Genomic DNA, 22,980 nt, shown 5'->3' with positions numbered 1-22,980 from the left:
GAGGCTTTTTAGTTCCTCTTCACTTTCTGCCATAAGGGTGGTGTCATCTGCATATCTGAGGTTATTGATATTTCTCCCTGTAATCTTGATTCCAGCTTGTGTTTCTTCCAGTCCAGCGTTTCTCATAATGTACTCTGCATATAAGTTAAATAAACAGGGTGACAATATACAGCCTTGACATACTCCTTTTCCTATTTGGAACCAGTCTGTTGTTCCATGTCCAGTTCTAAATGTTGCTTCCTGACCTGCATACAAATTTCTCAAGAGGCAGATCAGGTGTTCTGGTATTCCCATCTCTTTCAGAATTTTCCACAGTTTATTGTGATCCACACAGTCAAAGGCTTTGGCATAGTCAATAAAGCAGAAATAGATGTTTTTCTGGAACTCTCTTGCTTTTTCCATGATCCAGCGGATGTTGGCAATTTGATCTCTGGTTCCTCTGCCTTTTCTGAAAATATATGTATATCCCAAGGCTAATACTAGGATCAGAACTACCAACTGGAGACAAAGCTTTTGGACATCTGACCCTACATTAAGTCCAGGGCTCTGGAAGCAACAAATGAAGGAGCCTATGAAAATGAAAATCCTTTCTAAAACAAACTATCCCCAATTTAGACTCTCAGAATTCCCCCAGATTAAACTCAACAAATGTGAGTTCACAAAAAACGATTGGCAAACACAGAAAGAAATAAGCTAGGGTGAGCAAAAACAACAAGGATAGATTTAGGTCCTCAACCACCCCCTAAATCACATATTCAAATTATTATATGCAGCATGTGAGATAATTCTGAATGGAAATTCTAAAGAAACAAATCTTGGAATAATAAAGAATTCTGATTAAGGGATAAATCACTGTCAAAAATAGAGAAACTTTCAATGTGAACATGGATGCATTAATCAGTAGTTCTCCCCTCTTACTATGGAAATCTTATGAAAGTCACAAGTATGTAGACAACAAAAATATTAATTTTATTTAAAATTAAGATAGAGACTACAAAATATTTACAAAGGTTGCTGAGTCTTGAGGATTCATGTGGTGCTAAGTGCAGAAGAACCTAAGAGTAATGTGATAGGCAGAATTCCAAAATTCATGCTTCCCTCACTGTTCCCCAACCTAGACTTCCTGCACTAATCTGAGTATGAATGTGATGAATTCAGTAATACCTCTGTGATTATGTTATGGAAGTGAAGTTGCTCAGTTGTGTCCGACTCTTTGCGACTCCATGGACTGTAGCCCACCAGGCTCCTCCATCCATGGAATTTTCCAGGCAAGAATACTGGAGTGCGTTACCATTTCCTTCTCCAGGGGATCTTCCTGACCCAGGGATCGAACCCGGGTCTCCTGCACTGCAGGCAGATGCTTCACCATCTGAGCCACAGGGAAGCCTTATATTCCATAGCAAATGAGATTTTGTAGATGCAATTAAGAGTATTAATCAGTTGATTTTGAGAAAATCAAAAGGGAGACCATCCAGGTGAACTTAATCTAACCATACAAGCTCTTTGAAAGCAATTTTCTCTGTCTATTGGAAGAAGGGAAACTCAGAGAAATCAGGATTCAAGGAACTGTTGCTAGTTTTAAAGATGGAGGAGCCTCATAAAAGATGGGAGAGTGGCCTCTAGGAGCTATAATAGTGGTCCACAGCTGATACCTAGTAGGAAAAGGGACACTCCAGTCCTACAATTGTAGGGAAAAGAGTTCTGCCAACAACAATAAGATTGAAAGTGATTTCTTCCCCAGGCACTCCATAAAGAGCCCAGTTCAGCTAACACCTTTATCTTGGCCATGTGAAACCCTCTTTAGAGAACCAATGAAGTCAGCCTAGGCTTCTGACCTACAGAACTATCAGCTATTATATGAGTGTTGTCATAAGCCATTAATTCTGTGGTAATTTATGTAGCAATAGAAAACTAAAATAAGTGATATTTCAGAAAGTACTACTAAAAAATACCTAAAGATAATGAGCCACATCTTGAGGTACAGAAAGTATCCCTAATGAGCAGTAAGTGAATTGGAAAGGTCAAGTGAATGGTATCAGATGGCCCCCATACTACTGATGTTGAATAGAAGAGGAGGGCTGAAAAAAGTCTGCTAGTTTATACTCTCCAACGAGCCTAGTTCTTATGTGTGTGTGCTCAGTCATGTCCGGAGAAGGCAATGGCACCCCACTCCAGTACTCTTGCCTGGGAAATCCTATGGACGAAGGAGCCTGGTAGGCTGCAGTCCATGGGGTCGCTAAGAGTCGGATACGACTGAGCGACTTCACTTTCACTTTTCACTTTCGTGCATTGGAGAAGGAAATGGCAACCCACTCCTGTGGGTTCTTGCCTGGAGAATCCCAGGGACGGGGGAGCCTGGTGGGCTGCCGTCTATGGGGTCGCACAGAGTCTGACATGACTGCAGTGACTTAGCAGCAGCAACAGTTCAGTCGTGTCCAACTCTTTTCGACTCCACAGACTGTAGCCCATCAAGTTCTCCTGTCCATGGAATTTCCCAGGCAAGAATACTAGAGTGGGTTGCCATTTCCTTCTCTGGAGGATCTTCCCAACACAGGGATTGAACATGCATCTCTTGCATTGGCAGGTAGATTCTTTACCACTGCATCACCTGGGAAGACTGTAGTTCTTATAATCTTTACTAAAAGAGGATATTTTGATTGCTGTTTTCATCAATGTAAAGTTGAGTCTTTTGTTCCATTTTAATTATTTTGACTTTGAATTATACTTGTTGGAGATTAGTATTGCAACATCTACTCTATGGTTACTTAGATTTTCCTGGTGCATCTCAGTTTCTTTCTAAGCCACCTAGCATAATTTAGGATGGGATTCGTTTATGGATAAGAAAATAGTTAATCTTTCCTTTTCAAAAAGGAAATTTAATACTTTGTCATCTAATTTTTTTTCCTAGTTACATTATATTCTTTTCAATATTTTCTTGTTTTTGTTTTTTCTGTCTACTCCATGTACTATGCTTTATTTGGTATTATATTTCCCACTGATGTCAAAAGTAAAAATACTTGTTTTAATTTTATTAGTGGTTATGAAGTTTTTCCAACATAGTCTTTAACTTGCACTTCCTTATGTTTCAAGATCAGGAATAAAATATCACCTCTTAATAACATGTAATATGACACTGCTCAATACACAGTATGCCATCATCAAAGGCTTATTTGATTAGACTGAGTTGAAATCAATTTGTTCTTCAATCTCATTTGAAATTATTTGAGACACGGGATTCATGCAACATCTCAGACAGCTGACGGCAGTGGGGCAGGGGGAGTTTAAATAATATGGCCTCTGGTAATGCAGGCAGAAATGTTTCTAAATGAATGGTAAGAAAGCACTGTCAAAGTTTCATATTGTTACTACTCATTGTTGAAACTCATTGAAGTGCTACCTTTTTAAAGGTATGTATAAAAATCTGTTCAGTGGTTGACAATCAATCTATCTTCCTGTTCAAACAAAACCCAAGGGAGACTGATTGGTTCGTTTACTTTTCAGTGTCTTATGCTCCTTTCCAATCTAAACTCCCATGTCATGGACATAGCAGTGCCTCTATAATTCCCAGAGTCTCTGAGCACCTGTATGTTGCATCCTGTCCAAGGGCAATTTAACTGTCAGGATATATCATCAAGTTCTTCAGCAAGTTGCCCAACTTATCACTAAAGCTGTATGAACAGCTTTATCGGGTGACACAGCCCTAAATCATTTAAATCTGAGAGAGAACAATGGAGAATTATTTCAAAGGCTTATACAGTGGTTGCATTGAGGTTTGTGGATGAAACATGATGGCCATGAAGGAATTTGGGGAGAAAAAGCAGTTATCACTTCTGTTTGCTTTCCTTTCTTGTCACATTACCTTTCTAATTTCAGGATAAGCTTACAGCTGATTTAAAAGGGCTTGTTAGCATGACTCCCAGAGGTTTCTGGCAAAGTGACCCCTATTTGGGCCGCACATTGCTACGTTTAAGAATATACTAAAATCAGGATATACAGTATGCAGCAAGGGTAATGAATCGGGGCTGCTCAGGCTGGCTTGGGTTTACTGTATTGATGCGCTCCATTGTATCTGACTCTTTTGTGACTCTATGGACTGAAGCTCATCAGGACTCCTCTGTCCATGGAATTCTCCAGACAAGAATACTGGAGTGGGTTGCCAATTCCTTCTCCAGGCAATCTTCCCAACCTAAGGATCGAACCCACCTCTCTTATGTCTCCTGCATTTGAAGATGGATTCTTTAACACTGAGCAACCTGGGAAGCCCTTTCCTGTACTGTACTGCCTCCTATAATCATACTGTGTTTTGCACTGAGAGATTTAATGTAAAGCTGCTGCTGCTACTGCTAAGTCACTTCAGTCATGTCTGACTCTGTGTGATCCCATAGACGGCAGCCCACCAGGCTCCCGTCCCTGGGATTTTCCAGGCAAGAACACTGGAGTGGGTTGCCATTTCCTTCTCCAATGCATGAAAGTGAAAAGTGAAAGTGAAGTCGCTCAGTCATGTCTAACTCTTAGCAACCCCATGGACTGCAGCCTACCAGGCTCCTCCATCCATGGGATTTTCCAGGCAAGAGTACTGGAGTGGGGTGTCATTGCCTTCTCCGAATGTAAAGCTAACAATGACCAAATCATATATAAAAACAGATCTCTGACCCACCACCTGCAACAACTTGGCCAGGAAATCAACCACCCCCAGGAAGCCAGCCTGTGATAAGTCAGACTTGTAGGAAGTCAAACTTCTATCTCCAGTGACAGTCTAGGGAGACAAATAGAAACCCCTATAACAATCAACTTCAAATGGCCAGGATTTGATGAATAATTAACAGCATTCCTAATATTTCCCCATAACCTGGCCACAGGTTTCCCATGCCAACAGCTTCCAATCAGGGCATACCTGAAGCCTTTTTTTCTTTCCACTCCTCTGTCTGCCTTTGGTATTCCGATCTCTTGAAGAAATTTCCACAGTTTGTTGTAATCTACACAATGAAAGGTTTTGGCATAATTAATGAAGCATAAGTAGATGTGTTTCTGGAATTCTCTTGCTTTATCAATGATCCAAAGGATGTTGGCAACCTGATCTCTGGTTCCTCTGCCTTTTCTAAATCCAGCTTGAACATCTGGAAGTTCATGATTCATGTACTATTGAAGCTTGGCTTGGAGAATTTTGAGCATTACTTTGCTAGCGTGTGAGATGAGTGCAATTGTGGGGTAGTTTGGACTTCCCTGGTGGCTCAGATGGTAAAGCATCTGCCTATAATGCAGGAGACCCAGGTTCGGTCCCTGGGTTGGGAAGATCCCCTGGAGAAGGAAATGGTAACACACTCCAGTATTCTTGCCTGGAAAATCCCATGGATGGAGGAGACTGGTGGGCTACAGTCCATGGGGTCGCAAAGAGTCAGATATGACTGAGCGACTTCACTTTCACTTGAACATTCTTTGGCATCACTCTTCTTTTGGATTGGAATGAAAACTGACCTTTTCCAGTCCTGTGGCCACTGCTCAGTCTTCCAAATTCTGGCATATTGAGTGCAGCACTTTCACAGTATCACCTTTCAGGATTTGAAATATTTCAACTGGAATTCCATCACTTTCACTAGCTGTGTTCATAGTGGTGCTGCCTAAGGCCTACTTGACTTTGAATTCCAGGACGTCTGGCTCTAGGTGAGTGATCACACCATCATGGTTATCTGGGTCATGAAGATTTTTTTGTATAGTTCTTCTGTGTATTCTTGCCACCTCTTCTTCATATCTTCTGCTTCTGTTCGGTCCATACCATTTCTGGCCTTTATTGTGCCCATCTTTTCATGAAATGTTCCCTTGGTATCTCTAATTTTCTTGAAGAGATCTCTAGTCTTTCCCATTCTATTGTTTTCCTCTATTTCTTTCCATTGATCACTGAGGAAGGCTTTCTTATCTCTCCTTGCTATTCTTTGGAACTCTGCATTCAAATGGAATTATCTTTCCTTTTCTCCTTTGCCTTTCACTTCTCTTCTTTTCTCTTTGGAAGGCCTCCTCAGACAACCATTTTGCCTTTTTGCATTTCTTTTCCTTGGGGACGGTCTTGATCACTGCCTCCTGTATAATGTCATGAACCTCCGCCCATACTTCTTCAGGCATTCTATCAGATCTAATCCCTTGAAACTATTTGTCACTTCCACTGTATAATCGTAAGGGATTTGATTTAGGTTAAACCTGAATGGTCTAGTGGTTTTCCCTACTTTCTTCAATTTAAGTCTGAATTTGGCAATAAGGAGTTCATGATCTGAGCCACAGTCAGCTCCCAGTCTTGTTTTTGCTGACTGTATAGAGCTTCTTCATCTTTGGCTGCAAAGAGTATAATCAATGTGATTTCAGTATTCACCATCTGGTGATGTCCATGTATAGGGTCTTTTCTTGTGTTTGCTATAACCAGTGCATTCTCTTGGCAAAACTCTATTAGCCTTTGGCCTGCTTCGTTTTGTACTCCAAGGTCAAATTTACCTGTTACTTCAGGTATCTCTTGACTTTCTACCTTTGCATTCCCATCCCCTGTGATGAAAAGGACATCTATGTTGGGTTAATTCTAGAAGGTCTTGTAGGTGTTCATAGAACCATTCAACTTCAGCTTCTTCAGCATTACTGGTTGGAGCATAGACTTGGATTACAGTGATATTTAACTTACATGCAGAGTACATCATGAGAAATGCTGGGCTGGATGAAGCACAAGATGGAATCAACACTGCCAGGATAAATATATATAAAAAAAGAAATATCAATAATCTCAGATATGCAGATGATACCACCCTTATGGCAGAAAGTGAAGAACTAAAGAGCCTCTTGATGAAAGTGAAAGAGGAGAGTGAAAAAGCTGACTTAAAACTAAACATTCAGAAAACTAAGATCATGGCATCTGGTCCCATCACTTCATGGCAAATAGATGGGAAACAGTGGAAACAGTGACAGACTTTATTTGGGGGGAGAGGGCACTCCAAAATCACTGCAGATGGTGACTGCAGCCATGAAACGAAAAGATGCTTGCTCCTCAGAAGAAAAGCTATGACCAACCTAGATAGCATATTAAAAAGCAGAGACATTACTTTGCCAACAAAGGTCCATCTATTCAAAGCTATGGTTTTTCCACTGATCATGTATGGATGTGAGAGCTGGACTGTAAAGAAAGCTGAGCACCAAAGAACTGATGGTTTTGAAGTGTGGTGTTGGAGAAGACTCTTAGATCCAACCAGTTCATCCTAAAGGAAATCAGTCCTGAATATTCATTGGAAGGACTGATGCTGAAGCTAAAACTCCAATACTTTGGCCACCTGATACGAAGAACTTACTCATTAGAAAAGACCCTGATTCTGGGAAGATTGAAGGCAAGCGAGAAGAGAATGACAGAAGATGAAATGGTTGGATGGCATCACTGACTCAATGGATATGAGTTTGAGTAAACTCCAGGAGTTTGCGATGGACAGGGAGGTCTGGCGTGCTTCAGTCCATGGGGTCACAAAGAGTGGACACAACTTGAGTGACTGAACTGAACTGAACTGTGTTATTGAATGGTTTGCCTTGAAAACAGAGATAATTCTGTCTTTTTCAGATTGCACCCAAGTACTGCATTACACCCAAGACCACCTTATCTGCCTCTGGAGAAATCTGTATGCAGATCAAGAAGCAACCGTTAGAACTGGACATGGGACAACAGACCAGTTCAAAATTGGGAAAGGAGTATGTCAAGGCTGTATATTGTCACCCTGCTTATTTAACTTATATGAAGAGTACAGTATGTGAAATGGCAGGCTGGATGAAGCACAAGCTGGAATTAAGATTTCCAGGAGAAATATCAATAACCTCAGATATGCAGATGACACCACCATTATGGCAGAAAGTGAAGAAGAACTAAAGAGCCTCTTGATGAAAGTGAAAGAGGAAAGTGAAAAAGCTGACTTAAAACTCAACATTCAGTAAACTAAGATCATAGCATCTGGTCCCATCACTTCATGGCAAATAGATGGGGAAACAATGGAAACAGTGACAGACCTTGTTTTCTTGGGCTCTAAAATCACTGCAGATGGTGAATGCAGCCATGAAATTAAAAGATGCTTGCTCCTTGGAAGAAAAGCTATGACCAACCTAGACAGCATATTAAAAAGCAGAGATATTATTTTGCCAACAAAGTTCTGTCAAAGCTAGTCCAAGCTATGGTTTTTCCAGTAGTCATGTATGGATGTGCGAGTTGAACCATAAAGAAAGCTGAGCACTGAAGAATTGATGCTTTTGAACTGTGGTATTCGAGAAGACATTTGAGATTCCCTTGGACTTCAAGGCGATCAGTCAAACCAGTCCTAAAGGAAATCAGTCCTGACTATTCATTGGAAGGACTGATGCTGAAGCTGAAAGTCAAATACTTTGGCCACCTGATGTGAAGAACTGATCCACTGGAAAAGACCCTGATGCTGGGAAAGATTGACGGCAGGAGGAGAAGGGGACAACAGAGGATGAGATGGTTGGATGGCATCACCAACTCGATGGATATGAGTTTGAGCAAGCTCCAGGAGTTGGTGATGGACAGGGAAGCCTGGCATGCTGCAGTCCATGGGGTCGCAAACAGTTGGACACAACTGAGCAACTGAACTGAACTGTCTGCCTTTGAGTCTCTGCTAAAATACAAGTGACAGTGACTGACTTGCTTACTATAGCAAGCTCTGAATAAATAGCCTTTGCTTGTTTTCATTTGGTTAGTCTACATTTATTTCTACAGTATAAATCTGAGTTTAAAAAGGTGCTCCTGGCTTCAAAGAAATGGTCCCCAGCACATATCCAGGCTAGTCTATTTAGAGAACTGATCCACTCTTGGGTACTTTAGTCAAAATGTAAAGAGAAAGACTATGAAGACTGAAATGATTTTTATTTAGAATTATCTGTACCTATGCACCCAGTGAACTTCCCTTGTGGCTCAGCTGGTAAAGAATCAACCTGCAGTGTGGGAGGCCTGGGTTTGATCCCTGTGTTGGGAAGATCCCCTCGAGAAGGGAAAGACTACCCACTCTAGTAGTCTGCCCTGGAGAATTACATGGACTATATAAGTCCATGGGGTCGCAGAGAGTCGGACACAACTCAGCGACTTTCACTTCACTATCTGATTACCTTATCCGCTTTCAGGCACCCAATAGTGAGGATTTCAAAAGGTGGAATCCCATCTGTCCTGAAATATGTTGCTGACCTCTGTGATGTATACCATGGCTGTGCTGATTTCTTTTACATACTCTAGATAGTTAAACCCTGCTTGATTTACCCAAGGAGCATGTATCTAGTTTTTCCATCAGTCTGAGCTTCCAACTGACACTGTCAATATAGTGACTGTGCACATTCTACTTCTCAGATTAGGTAGGCAGGGCTTGTATATTTTATAGAGGAATATAAAGACTTTTGTCTTCTGTCCAAGGCTAGAATTTCTAGATAACTTCTAATAGTAGTATTTCTTACCTGGAGCCAGGTACCATTTGAGGAAGAAAGGGCAGTAAAGGCAGAGAGGGCAGCATAAGTAAGGTGAGGAGGCAGGGACACGAGAGCAGTGTTGTGCATCTCATAGGCCTCTAGAAGATGCCATATGCTTTACATCAAACTTCAAATGCAGACTTCCAACTTCTACAAGCTGAGGGAATAGGAGAAGGAAAGACCCTGAAGTGAACTTTGCCCTGAGGGAGGTTTTAAAACACTATTTATTCTTGGGTTCTCTTGCATTAAGGGGACAAGCAACATCTATAGCTGAATATAGAGTTAAACATTTGATTAACCATCTCTTTTAACTCATGCATTAAATCAAAAAATGTACACATGCTATTTCTCTTGGCTAGTTATGCTGATAAGTGCTGTCTCATTTGAATAGTTCTTCTTGAATCATAGGTGCATAGGATCAAGCAGTCAACAGAAAAACAGAATATCTTGACTGGAGGCTGACAGCCACAATGACCGTGAATCAACGGAAATATCAAAAGAAGTAGCGCCAGCCCAGCAAGGTCTCCTGTTATGTAGTTCTGCGACCCCTACCCTCAAAATTCTCTTTCAATAGACCTGCCCTCTTTTAGAGAGTAGGATGGTAGTCTGCTGCCTTCCTCATTTTCTGGCAAATTAATAAATTTCTCTTTCTTTTATCCTCAAAGCTTTGTCCTCATTATTCTCATTCAGACTCAGAGACAGGAACTGAACTTTTGGTTATACATCCATATAGGCACCACTGATGAAAGTGAAAGAGAAGAGTGAAAAAGTTGGCTTAAAACTCAACATTCAGAAAACTAAGATCATGGCATCTGGTCCCATCACTTCATGGCAAACAGATGGGGAAACAGTGGCTGACTTTATTTTTCTGGGCTCCAAAATCACTGCAGATGGTGATTGCAGCCATGAAATTAAGACGCTTGCTTTATGTCCAACCTAGACAGCATATTAAAGAGCAGAGACATTACTTTGCCAACAAAAGTCTGTCTAGTCAAGGCTATGGTTTTTCCAGTAGTCATGTATGGATGTGAGAGTTGGACTATAAAGAAAGCTGAGCACTGAAGAATTGATGGTTTTGAACTGCGGTGTCGGAGAAGACTCTTGAGAGTCCCCTGGACTGCAAGGAGATCCAACCAGTCCATTCTAAAGGAGATCAGTCCTGGATGTTCATCGGAGGGACTGATGTTGATGCTGAAACTCCAATACTTTGGCCACCTAATGCGAAGAGCTGACTCATTGGAAAAGACCCTGATGCTGGGAAAGATTGAGGGCAGGAGGAGAAGGGAATGACAGAGGATGAGATGGTTGGATGGCATCACCGACACAATGGACATGGGTTTGGGTGGACTCCGGGAGTTGGTGATGGACAAGGAGGCCTGGCGTGCTGCAGTTCATGGGGTCGCAAAGAGTCAGACACAACTGAGTGACTGAACTGAACTGAACTGAACTGAGCTCTCAAGAATTCTCATCTGTTGTTCTCCTTCATGCCCAATGCACAAGGACCAACAGCTCATTTGACTCTAAGTGTGATCATGACATGGTCCAGATGTTCATTTTCAATCTTTGAGGCCTAAATATGTCAGCAAATATTTTCAAGGGGAAGATGAGGTAAAAACAATTATGTACTAAACATACTTCTCTCTTTGCCTTGCAAATTCCTTCTTTGATATTAATCATGGTTAATATTCATGTCAGCATCTGTAACAGAGCTCCTGATTCTGTCAATTTGCAACATATCATTAAAATAGCAGCAATTTTCTTTTTTAAACCTCAAGATTTTTCTGTCCTATATATGTGTGTCTTGGTCACTTAATTGCAACCAAGTCTTTGTGACCCCATGGACTGGAGCCCACCAGGCTCCTCTCTGTCCATGGAATTCTCCAGGCAACTGGAATGGGTTGCCATTCCCTTCTCCAGAGGATCTTCCTGACCCAGGGATCAAACCTGGGTCCCCCACATTGCAGGCAGATTCTTTACCGACTGAACTACCAGGGAAGCCCTATATATAGGCATTGTAGAAAATAAGAAAGAAAGAGAAACAAAGGAAAGAAGGAAAGAAAGACTGAGGAAAGGAGGGACAAAACCAATGAAGGAAGAGAGGGAGGTCACAATACCAACATCACTATTAATATTTGGGTATAAAAATTTCCAATTGTACTTGTTGTCATGTCATCACAACATACAAAGTATTTTATAACTTTCTTTACTCAATTATATGTTAACATTAAACATTCCACAATGTAAATGTTAATAACAGGAGTACATTTCAAAGTCTGGGTAGTCCATACAATGTCTTCTATTGTTAAATATTTATTGTTTCCTATTCTTCATTATTATAAGGAATGCTGCCATTAACACCCCATAAATAAATATTTTCCTGAATGCATGGTGACTTCCACATCAAAAAAAGCGTGGCATCTGTAACAGAGAAATTGTATTTATCATATATGTGTATCATACAAATTGTATCTGTAACAGAAATTGTATTTATCTCTCAAAAGTTAAGCATATCTTTATTACTTTTGATCTATGTTCCAAATAGCCTTCCAGAAAGGTTGTTAACAATTTATACTCCTTCCAGCAATGCATGAGTGTGTTCATTTTCCTATACCCTCTTTGTCTGAGTATTATGTTTTGGCCTTTCTTTCCTTTCTAACTCATGTCACCTGTTAATGTAGTAATGCACCAGAGTTTTCCTAAGAAAAGTTTGTCTTACATACATTTCACTACAATGCATCCAAAGGATCAATGATACACAGAATCTGAAGGATGTAATTTAGCCTCTTCAGGATTGATCAAGGGCTTTGGGGGGAAAGCACAGGAACAGAAAAAGGCATGGAGGGTGGAACAATGAGGAAAATGAAAATCAGTCCTTAGATGTTTATCTAAGAAAGACTCTAAATAGGATGAAAGGTGACTCAGTGGGAAAGGCAAATCAATATTTTGTACCACCTTCTGGATACAGTGTTCAGCCTCAATATTACCCCTGAATGCCAGATTTACATATGTAACAAACCTATTTTGAGATTTACACTTGTTTAGCTATTTCTCTCATCACCACTACACCAACATACAGCAACATACATCACACCAACATAAAGCCAATTAGAAAAAATGTTTCATTCTTCCTCTAAAATATATCTTTACCTGGTCTAATTTTCTCCAAATTACTGTTTCTTACGGCCATCTCTCATCTGACCATAGATTCTTAATTGTTCTCCCTGCTTCTACAATCCATTCTCTACATAGCAGCCAGGGAATGATAGTCATAACATGTCATTCGCAGCTTAAAATAATTCAGTGGCATCCTCTGGCTCTTGGAATGAAATCTCAACACACTATGTGGCTTACAAGCCCTTACACACAAGTAGGATTCTGTCCAACTCTCTGATGCCATTTGGTACTGCTTTCCCCCTCCATCATCTGTCACCAACCACTCTGGTATCATTCTACTTCTATTGTTTGCTGCATTCTTTTCCACATTTGAACTTTTCAATTTGCTGTTCCACCTCCTTAGTCACTCTTCTCCTCACTTTATGCATGGACAGATCTCACCCATCATGTTCCACCTCAGAAAAAGCCTCCCAGACTATCCTTCTGAGTTGCCTGCAATCACCAATACATTAATTCTCCATCATATAACCCTATTTTTTCCTTTGTTAGAAAATCAAACAATCTTCTTTATTTCCTTTCTAACTTGGTTGTTGTCTTATTTGCTAGAATGTAACCTCCATGAGTATAGAGACTTAATTTTCATAAAACCACTGTTATCACCAGCAGCTACCTGAATGGCATACTGTTGACACTCAAAAAGTTTGAGTGTACAAAATAAAAAAACACAAGGTATATGCATGATCAACTAAAATCATATTTTCTTTGTGGTAATATATTTTCTTACATATACATATAATCATTATAGCCATAACTAAGGAGTTCAGTTCAGTTCAGTTGCTCAGTCATGTCCGACTCCTTGCAACCCCATGAATTGCAGCACGCCAGGCCTCCCTGTCCATCAACAACTCCCAGAGTTCACTCAAACCCACGTCCATCGATTTGGTGATGCCATCCAGCCATCTCATCCTCTGTCGTCCCCTTCTCCTCCTGCCCCCAATCCCTCCCAGCATCAGAGTCTTTTCCAATGAGTCAACTCTTCGCATGAGGTGGCCAAAGTATTGGAGTTTCAGCTTTAGCATCAGTCCTTCCAAAGAACACCCAGGACTGATCTCCTTTAGGATGGACTGGTTGGATCTCCTTGCAGTCCAAGGGACTCTCAAGAGTCTTTTCCAACACCACAGTTCAAAAGCATCAATTCTTCGGCGTTCAGCTTTCTTCACAGTCCAACTCTCACATCCATACATGACTACTGGAAAAACCATAGCCTTGACTAGATGGACCTTTGTTGGCAAAGTAATGTCTTTGCTTTTGAATATGCTATCTAGGTTGGTCATAACTTTCCTTCCAAGGAGTAAGCGTCTCTTAATTTCATGGCTGCAATCACCATCTGCAGCGATTTTGGAGCCCAAGAAAATAGTCTCTGACTGTTTCCATTGTTTCCCCATCTGTTTGCCATGAAGTGATGGGACAGGATGCCATGATCTTCGTTTTCTGAATGTTGAGCTTTAAGCCAACTTTTTCACTCTCCTCTTTCACTTTCATCAAGAGGCTTTTTAGTTCCTCTTCACTTTCTGCCATAAGGGTGGTGTCATCTGCATATCTGAGGTTATTGATATTTCTCCTGGAAATCTTGATTCCAGCTTGTGCTTCTTCCAGCCCAGTGTTTCTCATGATGTGCTCTGCATAGAAGTTAAATAAGCAGGGTGACAATATACAGCCTTGATGTACTCCTTTTCCTATTTGGAACCAGTCTATTGTTCCATGTCCAGTTCCAACTGTTGCTTCCTGACCTGCATATAGGTTTGTCAAGAGGCCGGAGTTTACTTTATTTTTAAATAATTTTATTTTGATTGGTGAAAAGGAACATGGCACTGTTTGAATAGTCTAAACTCATTTAATCATTGTCCCTTATTTTTTCAAATTTAATTTTTACAATTTTTCACTATTATAAGCAATATTATCATATGTAAACTCGAAGCTAATATATACTTATTAAAACTTCCTACTAAAGTGGCTTTGCTGGATCAAAATCTTTTTTTGGTTTCATCAAATTTCCTTCTGAAAATATTAAAATACTAAACCAACTGTCTATTAGCAGTAAACTAAAGTTCTTGTGGTCATTTCATATACTAGGTTGCATTCAGCTAAAAGGAAAAGAAAGCCCCAGTGAAAACTGGTTAATAAGGAAAAATATCTCAATTAAAAAGGACCAGTGATAGAGCAGTTTTCAGTACTGCTTGATTAAATGGCTCAATAAAGTCATTCTTCTTCTCTCTGCATTGCCCTCAGGCTGAGTCCCCTCAAGATTACAAGATAGCTGAAGCAGTTCTGGGCTGAACATCCCAGGAAAACCAGACCAGAGATAAAAATGGATCATATCTCCTTGTGTCTCCTTCCTAGGAAGAGGAAATACTTCCCAGGAACCAAATAGCAAACTTCCCTCAGGTCTCACTGGATGGAAGTGGGTGACATGCCCTCTTGTAAGCCAGTCACTGATAAGGAGAATGGAACCACCAGAAAGACTTTACAGTTAACCCTTAAACATATCTGGAGTCTCTCCTAGAGTAAACATGAGGATTCTGTCAGTAAAAAAAAAAAAATTGAGGTGGGGTGATCTTGGGATAAAACCCTTAGTATATGACAATATGGAGTATTAACATTTTAAAAATCTTTGAAAATTTGTTTGATGAAGAGTTATTATTTGAAATTGCATTTGACCACTAGTTTGCATTAATATTTTCTCATGTTCTGCTCTGTATTCTCATTTTAAACTGCTTTAGTGGGGGCACAGACATTCTTGGTGGCATACAAAAAGAAGAGAAAAAGGAAAGGAATCCAATTTGCAAGCTGACATCAATACTAAACTCTCAAGTAGTTTACAAAAGCCACCACATCAGAAGTCTCTTTATAATTGCCAAATCCATGAATTTCACCCAACCACTGATGGCTGCTCAGTAGAACAGGTGAGGCAATATGAATCCAGAAAACATTATGTGCACTAATCACATTTTCATTGGCAGGAGAGTCAATAGGGTTACAGCTCCCAAGAAGTTCCTTAAGTTTTGCTGACAGCTCACTATTACCCCTTGTAATTTCATATTATAATGTGTACTATTTCTCTCCCAAACTTGTCCCCAGAATTTTCCTTAAGATAGAACAAGTTAGATAACACATAGCTTCAACTGCAGTTACCCTTTGGTTTATTTTCTTACGGGTTTTCTATTACAATATCATTAACTTAGGGAATACCTGGTGCCACTGATAGTGGAACCCACATAACATATTCTAATGAGACTATCAGCTCCATTAATTTGAACTCCCTTGCAACAATAAATGCTCTACAATGTCTCCTCCTTATCTTAACCCATTTTCTACAAACATTTCCATGTTAATTACTAATTAAATATTTTAATTATAATTAAATAATAATTGTTATTTACATTAGTAAATTAATAATTTAGTAATTTAATAATTTATATTCCCCTCTTTTTAAAAGATTTCCCTTTGAACAATAATAACATGTTCATTGGATAGTTACTAGATTATCATCTCTGATTTTTATATGGGCTATTTATCTATTAAGGATGTTGATTATCTGTCTTTTTAGATTTTATCTTTGTCTTTCAAATTTGATTAATGTGATACATATGTACATCATTTGTCAATCTTGTTTTTTATTTTCTGCCTTGCATAACATGTAAAAGAAGACTTTTTACTCTGAGATCAAGTATATCCATTCATTCTTCTTAAAGGTCTTAAGCCTTTAGATTTTGCAGTAAATGTCAGACTTCATGTATGTGTGTAATTATATATTTAGCTATGAAAATCTTTCAAATACCAACAAGAAAATTGTTTGGTGCGATACATTTAAATTGACATAATGAGATCTTCCATGCGCAGCATTATTCTGTTGACACTGTTCTTTTCTTTCACATTCATTTGCTCCTACAAGTACTATATCCACACCAAAATGACCACTGAAATTCAGATTTCCAGGTCAACATATAAAGGAATTCCCCTAGCTCATGAAAAGTAGGAGAACATTAGGGTCAGAAGGAAAGAATTGAGACTCATGGGCAAAAGGATTGAAAAAAAGGTGAATGTTGTGAATGTTGAGCTAGCTCTGTCATTCAGAAGCAAAGGGTCAGCTCTATCTCATCAATCTTCTATTTGCTCTGGCCAAGGTCAAAGTGATTCCAGCTTATATGCCATGGCAAAAAAAAAAAAAAAAAGGATACTATTTAGAATCAGAAAATAAAGAATTGTGGGGAGGCTGAAGAAGGAAAATATTATTCATGACTTTTTCTTATACTGTGTTGGGGAAATCATCAGGACTCTCATAATAACTACAGAATACACACTTCCTTGGGCTTCCCTGGTGGCTCAGATAGTAAAGAATCTGCCTGCTGTGCAGGAGACCCAGGTTCGATCCCTGGGTCAGGAATAACCCCTGGAGAAGAAGGAAATGGCTACCCACTCCAGTATTGTTGCCTTGAGAATTCCATGGACAGAGGAGGCTGGTGGGCTACAGTCCATGGGGTCCCATAGAGTTGGACGCGACTGAATGACTAAAACTTTCACTTTTTCACACACCTGCTTAACTGTTATAATTACAATTCATGAACTGAAAGAGAGGAAAAATGTGTTCAAGAGCCTTTTCCCTCTGAGTATATGCCTTAAATATTGATTTTCAACATAAAGTGACTGATACACTGCCACTATTTTAAAAACTATTTTCTATTCTAACTTAAAACCTCCAAATCAAAAACAGAGAGATCAGTTAGGCTTAGCTTCCCAGAGTGAATCAATGAAATTCTTAAAATGTTTTTACATGGTACTCCAACGGTTTTCTTAGAAATTAATTTAAAAGTGATAGAATTTACGATACAGATGTTTAAGGTTGTTTTGTTTGTTTTTACTTAATTATGGACTGAGCTGACTGGATTAATATTTCATGTGTTTTGTGAGGGAGGTGCAGGGAAAACAGTTATTGACGATTTAAACTTAAGAAAACAGACACCTCAAAAAATTTCAAAAGGCTGGACTAAAGACACCTAGCTAGAAAGGGGCAGAATCAGGACTGAAAATCAGGTTTTCAGATTCTAATTTTGGTGTTTTTTTCTATTCTATGCTACTTTTACTACACAATAAAATCCTTATTTTCTAGAAATTTTACACAAAGGCAATAATAGTTGGATTTTCAACAATCTAATGGGTTAGTAATATTGGAACACTAAGGCTAAGAGGAGCAACCCTACATCCAAGGAGCAGTGGCTGCGCAGGCGCAGGTGGGCTGAGAGGAGCTAATCCACATTCAAGGTCAGGAGGGGAGACCCTGAAGAGATACCCTTCGTCCAAGGTAAGGAGCAGGACTGTGCTTTGCTAGAACAGCCATGAAGAGATACCCCATGACCAAGGTAAGAGAAACCCAAGTAAGATGGTAGGTGTTGCGAGACGGCATCAGAAGGCAGACACACTGAAACCATAATCACAGAAAACTAGCCAATCTGATCACACAGACCAAAGCCTTATCTAACTCAATGAAACTAAGACATACCATGTAGGGCCACCCAAGATGGATGGGCCATGGTGGAGAGGTCTGACAGAATGTAGTCCATTGGAGAAGGAATGGCAAACCACTTCAGTATTCTTGCCTTGAGAACCCCATGAACAGTATGAAAAGGCAAAATGATAGGATACTGAAAGAGGAACTCCCCAGGTTGGTAAGTGCCCAATATGCTACTGGAGGTCAGTGGAGAAATAACTCCAGAAAGAATGAAGGGATGGAGCCAAAGCAAACACAATATCCATTTGTGGATGTGACTGGTGATAGAAGCAAGATCTGATGCTGTAAAGAGAAATATTGCATAGGAACCTGGAATGTTAGGTCCATGAATCAAGGCAAATTGGAAGTGGTCAAACAGGAGATGGCAAAAGTGAATATCGACATTCTAGGAATCAATGAACTAAAATGGACTGGAATGGGTGAATTTAACTCAGATGACCATTATATCTACTACTGTGGGCAGGAATTCCTTAGAAGAAATGGAGTAGCCATCATGGTCAACAAGAGTCTGAAATGTAGTACTTGGATGCAATCTCAAAAAGGACAGAATGATCTGTTCGTTTCCAAGGCAAACCATTCAATATCACGGATATCCAAGCCTATGCCCTGACATGTAACGCTGAAGAAGATGAAGTTGAACAGTTCTATGAAGACCTACAAGACTTTTTAGAACTAACACCCAAAAAAGATGTGCTTTTCATTATAGGGGACTGGAATGCAAAAGTAGGAAGTCAAGGAACACTTGGAGTAACAGGCAAATTTGGCTTTGAAGTATGCAATTAAGCAGGGTAAAGGCTAATAGAGTTTTGCCAAGAGAACACACTGGTCATAGCAAACACCCTCTTCCAACAACACAAGAGAAGACTCTACACATGGACATCACCAGATGGTAGACACCGAAATCAGACAGATTATATTCTTTGCAGCCAAAGATGGAGAAGCTCTATACAATCAGCAAAAACAAGACCAGGAGCTGACTGTGTCTCAGATCATGAACTTCTTATTGCCAAATTCAGATTTAAATTGAAGAAAGTGGGGAAAACCACTAGGCCATTCAGTTATGGCCTAAATAAAATCCCTTATGATTATACATTGGAAGTGAGAAATAGATTTAAGGGACCAGATCTGATAGACAGACTGCCTGATGAACTATGGATGGAGGTTCATGACACTGTACAGGAGACAGGGATCAAGACCATCCCTAAGAAAAAGAATGCAAAAAAGCAAAATGACTGTCTGAGGAGGCCTTACAAATAGCTGTGAAAATAGAAGCCAAAAGCAAAGGAGAAAAGGAAAGATATAAGCATCTGAATGCAGAGTTCCAAAAATAGCAAGAAAAGATAAGAAAGCCTTCCTCAGCAATCAATGCAAAGAAATAGAGGAAAACAACAGAATGGGAAAGACTAGAGATCTCTTCAAGAAAATAAGAGATACCAAGGGAACATTTCATGCAAAGATGGGCTCGATAAAGGACAGAAATGGTATGGAACTAACAGAAGCAGAAGATATAAAGAAGAGGTGGCAAGAATACACAGAACTATACAAAAAAGATCTTCATGACCAAGACAATCATGATGGTGTGATCACTCACCTCGAGCCAGACATCCTAGAATGTGAAGTCAAGTGGGCCTTAGAAAGCATCACTACGAACAAAGCTAGTGGAGGTGATGGAATCACAGTTGAGCTATTTCAAATCCTGAAAGATGATGCTGTGAAAGTGCTGCACTCAATATGCCAGCAAATTTGGAAAACTCAGCAGTGACCACAGGACTAGAAAGGGTCAGTTTTCATTCCAATCCCAAAGAAAGGCAATACCAAAGAATGCTCAAACTACCCCACAATTGCACTCATCTCACATGCTAGTAAAGTAATGCTCAAAATTCTCCAAGCCAGGCTTCAGCAATACGTGAACCGTGAACTTCCAGATGTTCAAGCTGGTTTTAGAAAAGGCAGAGGAACCAGAGATCAAATTGCCAATATTCCCTGGATCATGGAAAAGCAAGAGAGTTCCAGAAAAACATCTATTTCTGCTTTATTGACTATGCCAAAGCCTTTGACTGTGTGGATCACAATAGACTGGAAAATTCTGAAAGAGATGGGAACACCAGACCACCTGATCTGCCTCTTGAGAAACCTATATGCAGGTCAGGAAGCAACAGTTAGAACTGGACATGGAACAATAGACTGGTTCCAAATAGGAAAAGGAGTACGTTAAGGCTGTATACTGTCACCCTGCTTATTTAACTTATATGCAGAGTACATCATAAGAAACACTGGGCTGGAAGAAGCACAAGCTAGAATCAAGATTGCCAGGAGAAATATCAATAATCTCAGATATGAAAATGACACCACCCTTATGGCAGAAAGTGAAGAGGAACTAAAAAGCCTCTTGATGAAAGTGAAAGAGGAGAGTGAAAAAGTTGGCTTAAAGCTCAACATTCAGAAAACTAAGATCATGGCATCTGGTCCCATCACTTTATGGCAAATAGATGGCAAACAGTGGAAACAGTATCAGACTATTTTTCGGGGCTCTAAAATCACTGCAGATGGTGACTGCAGCCATGAAATTAAAAGATGGAAGGAAAGTTATGACCAACCTAGATAGCATATTAAAAAGCAGAGACATTACTTTGCCAACAAAGGTCCACCTAGTCAAGGCTGTGGTTTTTCCAGTGGTCATGCATGGATGTGAGAGTTGGACTGTGAAGAAAGCTGAGCACCTAAGAATTGACGCTTTTGAACTGTGGTGTTGGAGAAGACTCTTGAGAGTCCCTTGGACTGCAAGGAGATCCAACTAGTCCATTCTAAAGTAGATCAGTCCTGGGTGTTCACTGGAAGGACTAATGCTGAAGCTGAAACTCCAATACTTGGCCACCTCATGCGAAGAGTTGACTCATTGGAAAAGACTCTGTTGCTGGGAGGGATTGGGGGCAGGAGGAGAAGGGGACGACAGAGCATGAGATGGCTGGATGGCATCACTGACTCGATGGACATGAGTTTGAGTAAACTCCGCGAGTTGGTGATGGACAGGGGGCCTGGCATGCTGCGATTCATGGGGTCACAGAGTCAGACACGACAGAGTGACTGAACTGAACTGAAGCTAAGTTTGGGGATATGAGAAGAATGAAAGAAGAAACAAGTTGTCATCAAACCCTTTCATTTAATCAATGTGGCTTTGAGCCAAAGAGAAAAGAGAAGGGATCCTGTGTGTGATTCAGAATTCTAGAGTTTGCTATCATCAATTAAAAAAAAAATCCACCAAATTTCTAATCATTCTCTAGAGGAAGGCATGCACTGGGTTGTGAGGCTCAACAGAAGAACATGGGCTCTGTCACAAAGTTGATCTGGTTCCAGATCCAGCTCAGCCACTAACTCATTATGTGCCTTTGGGTTAAGCCACTTTTCTAAGCCCTACTTTCCTCATCTAGATAATGGAGGAAAACAAAGCAGTTACCTTATAGGATTGCTGATAGTTAAAGGCAATATATGTAAAGCTACTTTAACACAGTGCCAGGCACAAAGTAAACACAGCTATGATCTCTTGTTTTGGTTTTGTCACAATGAAGAGTACAGATAGTTACATGAGGCTGCTTCATGATGACTTAGGAAAGGCTCAGGTCCAGAAACTGTAATACAGTTCCTTTCTATTTCCTTTGTCTTGGATCAGAGAGTAAACCTTGATGTTTTATTCATGACGACCATACAATCTGGCGACAGAGGCAAGTCTTAACTTAATTTGCTGTTTAATCTTGAATACAGTAATTTCATCTCATTCCTTACTTATGAATTGAGGATACGGATAAGATTGTATTTTTGAGGACTACATAAAATAGAGGATTAAGAGATGGTATTTTTGCATAAAACATGGATTATAATTATTTACTCTACCTGCAGACACATGAGTGGTAATACTCTCAGCAGAGCCTCCTCCTATTAATGTTACTATACTTTTTCTATTACTATAATTTTTCAAGGCTCATTTTCCTGACACCCATCTTCTTTTCCCAAGGCAATTCCAGGCTTCCTTATTATGACCAATATAGGCCTGTTTACTGGACATAATCACATGAGGATTCCTGCTTTATGCATTAACCAGGCCATTATAGCTACTGAGTAGCAGCACCAGTTTATAATCTGTGAATTTTTAAAGATCCACTTCTCATCTGTCTATTCAATCCTATCACAAAGTCTAACATTGAGAATTAAGTCCAGAAATGGTAGATTTGGTCAGACTGTGGAAGCTTTTTGTATCATTAGCAAAAAATCTGGGTTTTTCTTTGGTGGTTGGTAAAGAGTATTAGAAAAACCACTTTGGGAGTTCTGTAGGGGTTAGCAAGAGGCTTGGCCTGGAGATATGACCTGCACAATCAATACCAGCAAGAGAAGAAGAAATAAGCTAAGAATTCTGCCTAATACGGAAGGCAAGTATTGAAAATAATCTTTAAAATATTTCCATCGATATCCTTAACGTATCAATTTAATTATGTTCAAGTATATAGAGTCCTTAACATATCCTTAACATATCAATTTAATTATGTTCAAGTATATAGAGTGGTGGCCAGTGGTATGAAACAAACTATTCTAAATGAGTGATCTTAAAATGCACACATATATGCACACATATAGACACACACTCACTCACACACAGAGAGTCAACAATGATGCCTCAAAATACAACTTTTGGAGCTTTATAGTTCCAGTCTACTTCATGCAGCAGAGTCAATCTATATGTTGGTAGAAAAAGAGCGGGGGGAGGGGGTGGAAATCTAGGAAAAAGTAAACCAGTTTTCCCCATTCAGATAATTCATGGATTTCCATATCAT

The 22,980-nt window shown here is 39.8% G+C and overlaps 1 protein-coding gene and 1 non-coding gene across 3 annotated transcripts in view; one reads left to right on the top strand and one right to left on the bottom strand.

The window, feature by feature from the left end:
- CFAP95 (cilia and flagella associated protein 95) overlaps positions 1 to 22,980 on the bottom strand; it is a 161,063-nt gene that overhangs the window by 129,018 nt on the left and 9,065 nt on the right. For both annotated transcript variants that reach the window (XM_061425511.1, XM_061425510.1), the window contains exon 3: positions 9,466 to 9,634. In XM_061425511.1, the coding sequence (XP_061281495.1) occupies positions 9,466 to 9,569 (104 nt within the window). In that variant the 5' untranslated portion in view covers positions 9,570 to 9,634. The remainder of the gene's footprint in view (positions 1 to 9,465; positions 9,635 to 22,980) is intronic.
- Positions 5,221 to 5,292, top strand: TRNAY-AUA (transfer RNA tyrosine (anticodon AUA)). Its single transcript has one exon. It is a non-coding gene; the product is annotated as a tRNA-Tyr (tRNA).

Source organism: Bos javanicus, chromosome 8, assembly GCF_032452875.1.
Source record: "Bos javanicus breed banteng chromosome 8, ARS-OSU_banteng_1.0, whole genome shotgun sequence".
NCBI lineage: Eukaryota > Metazoa > Chordata > Mammalia > Artiodactyla > Bovidae > Bos > Bos javanicus.
Note: the sequence above shows the minus strand (reverse complement) of the source record. Positions and strands in the feature narration are given on the sequence as shown.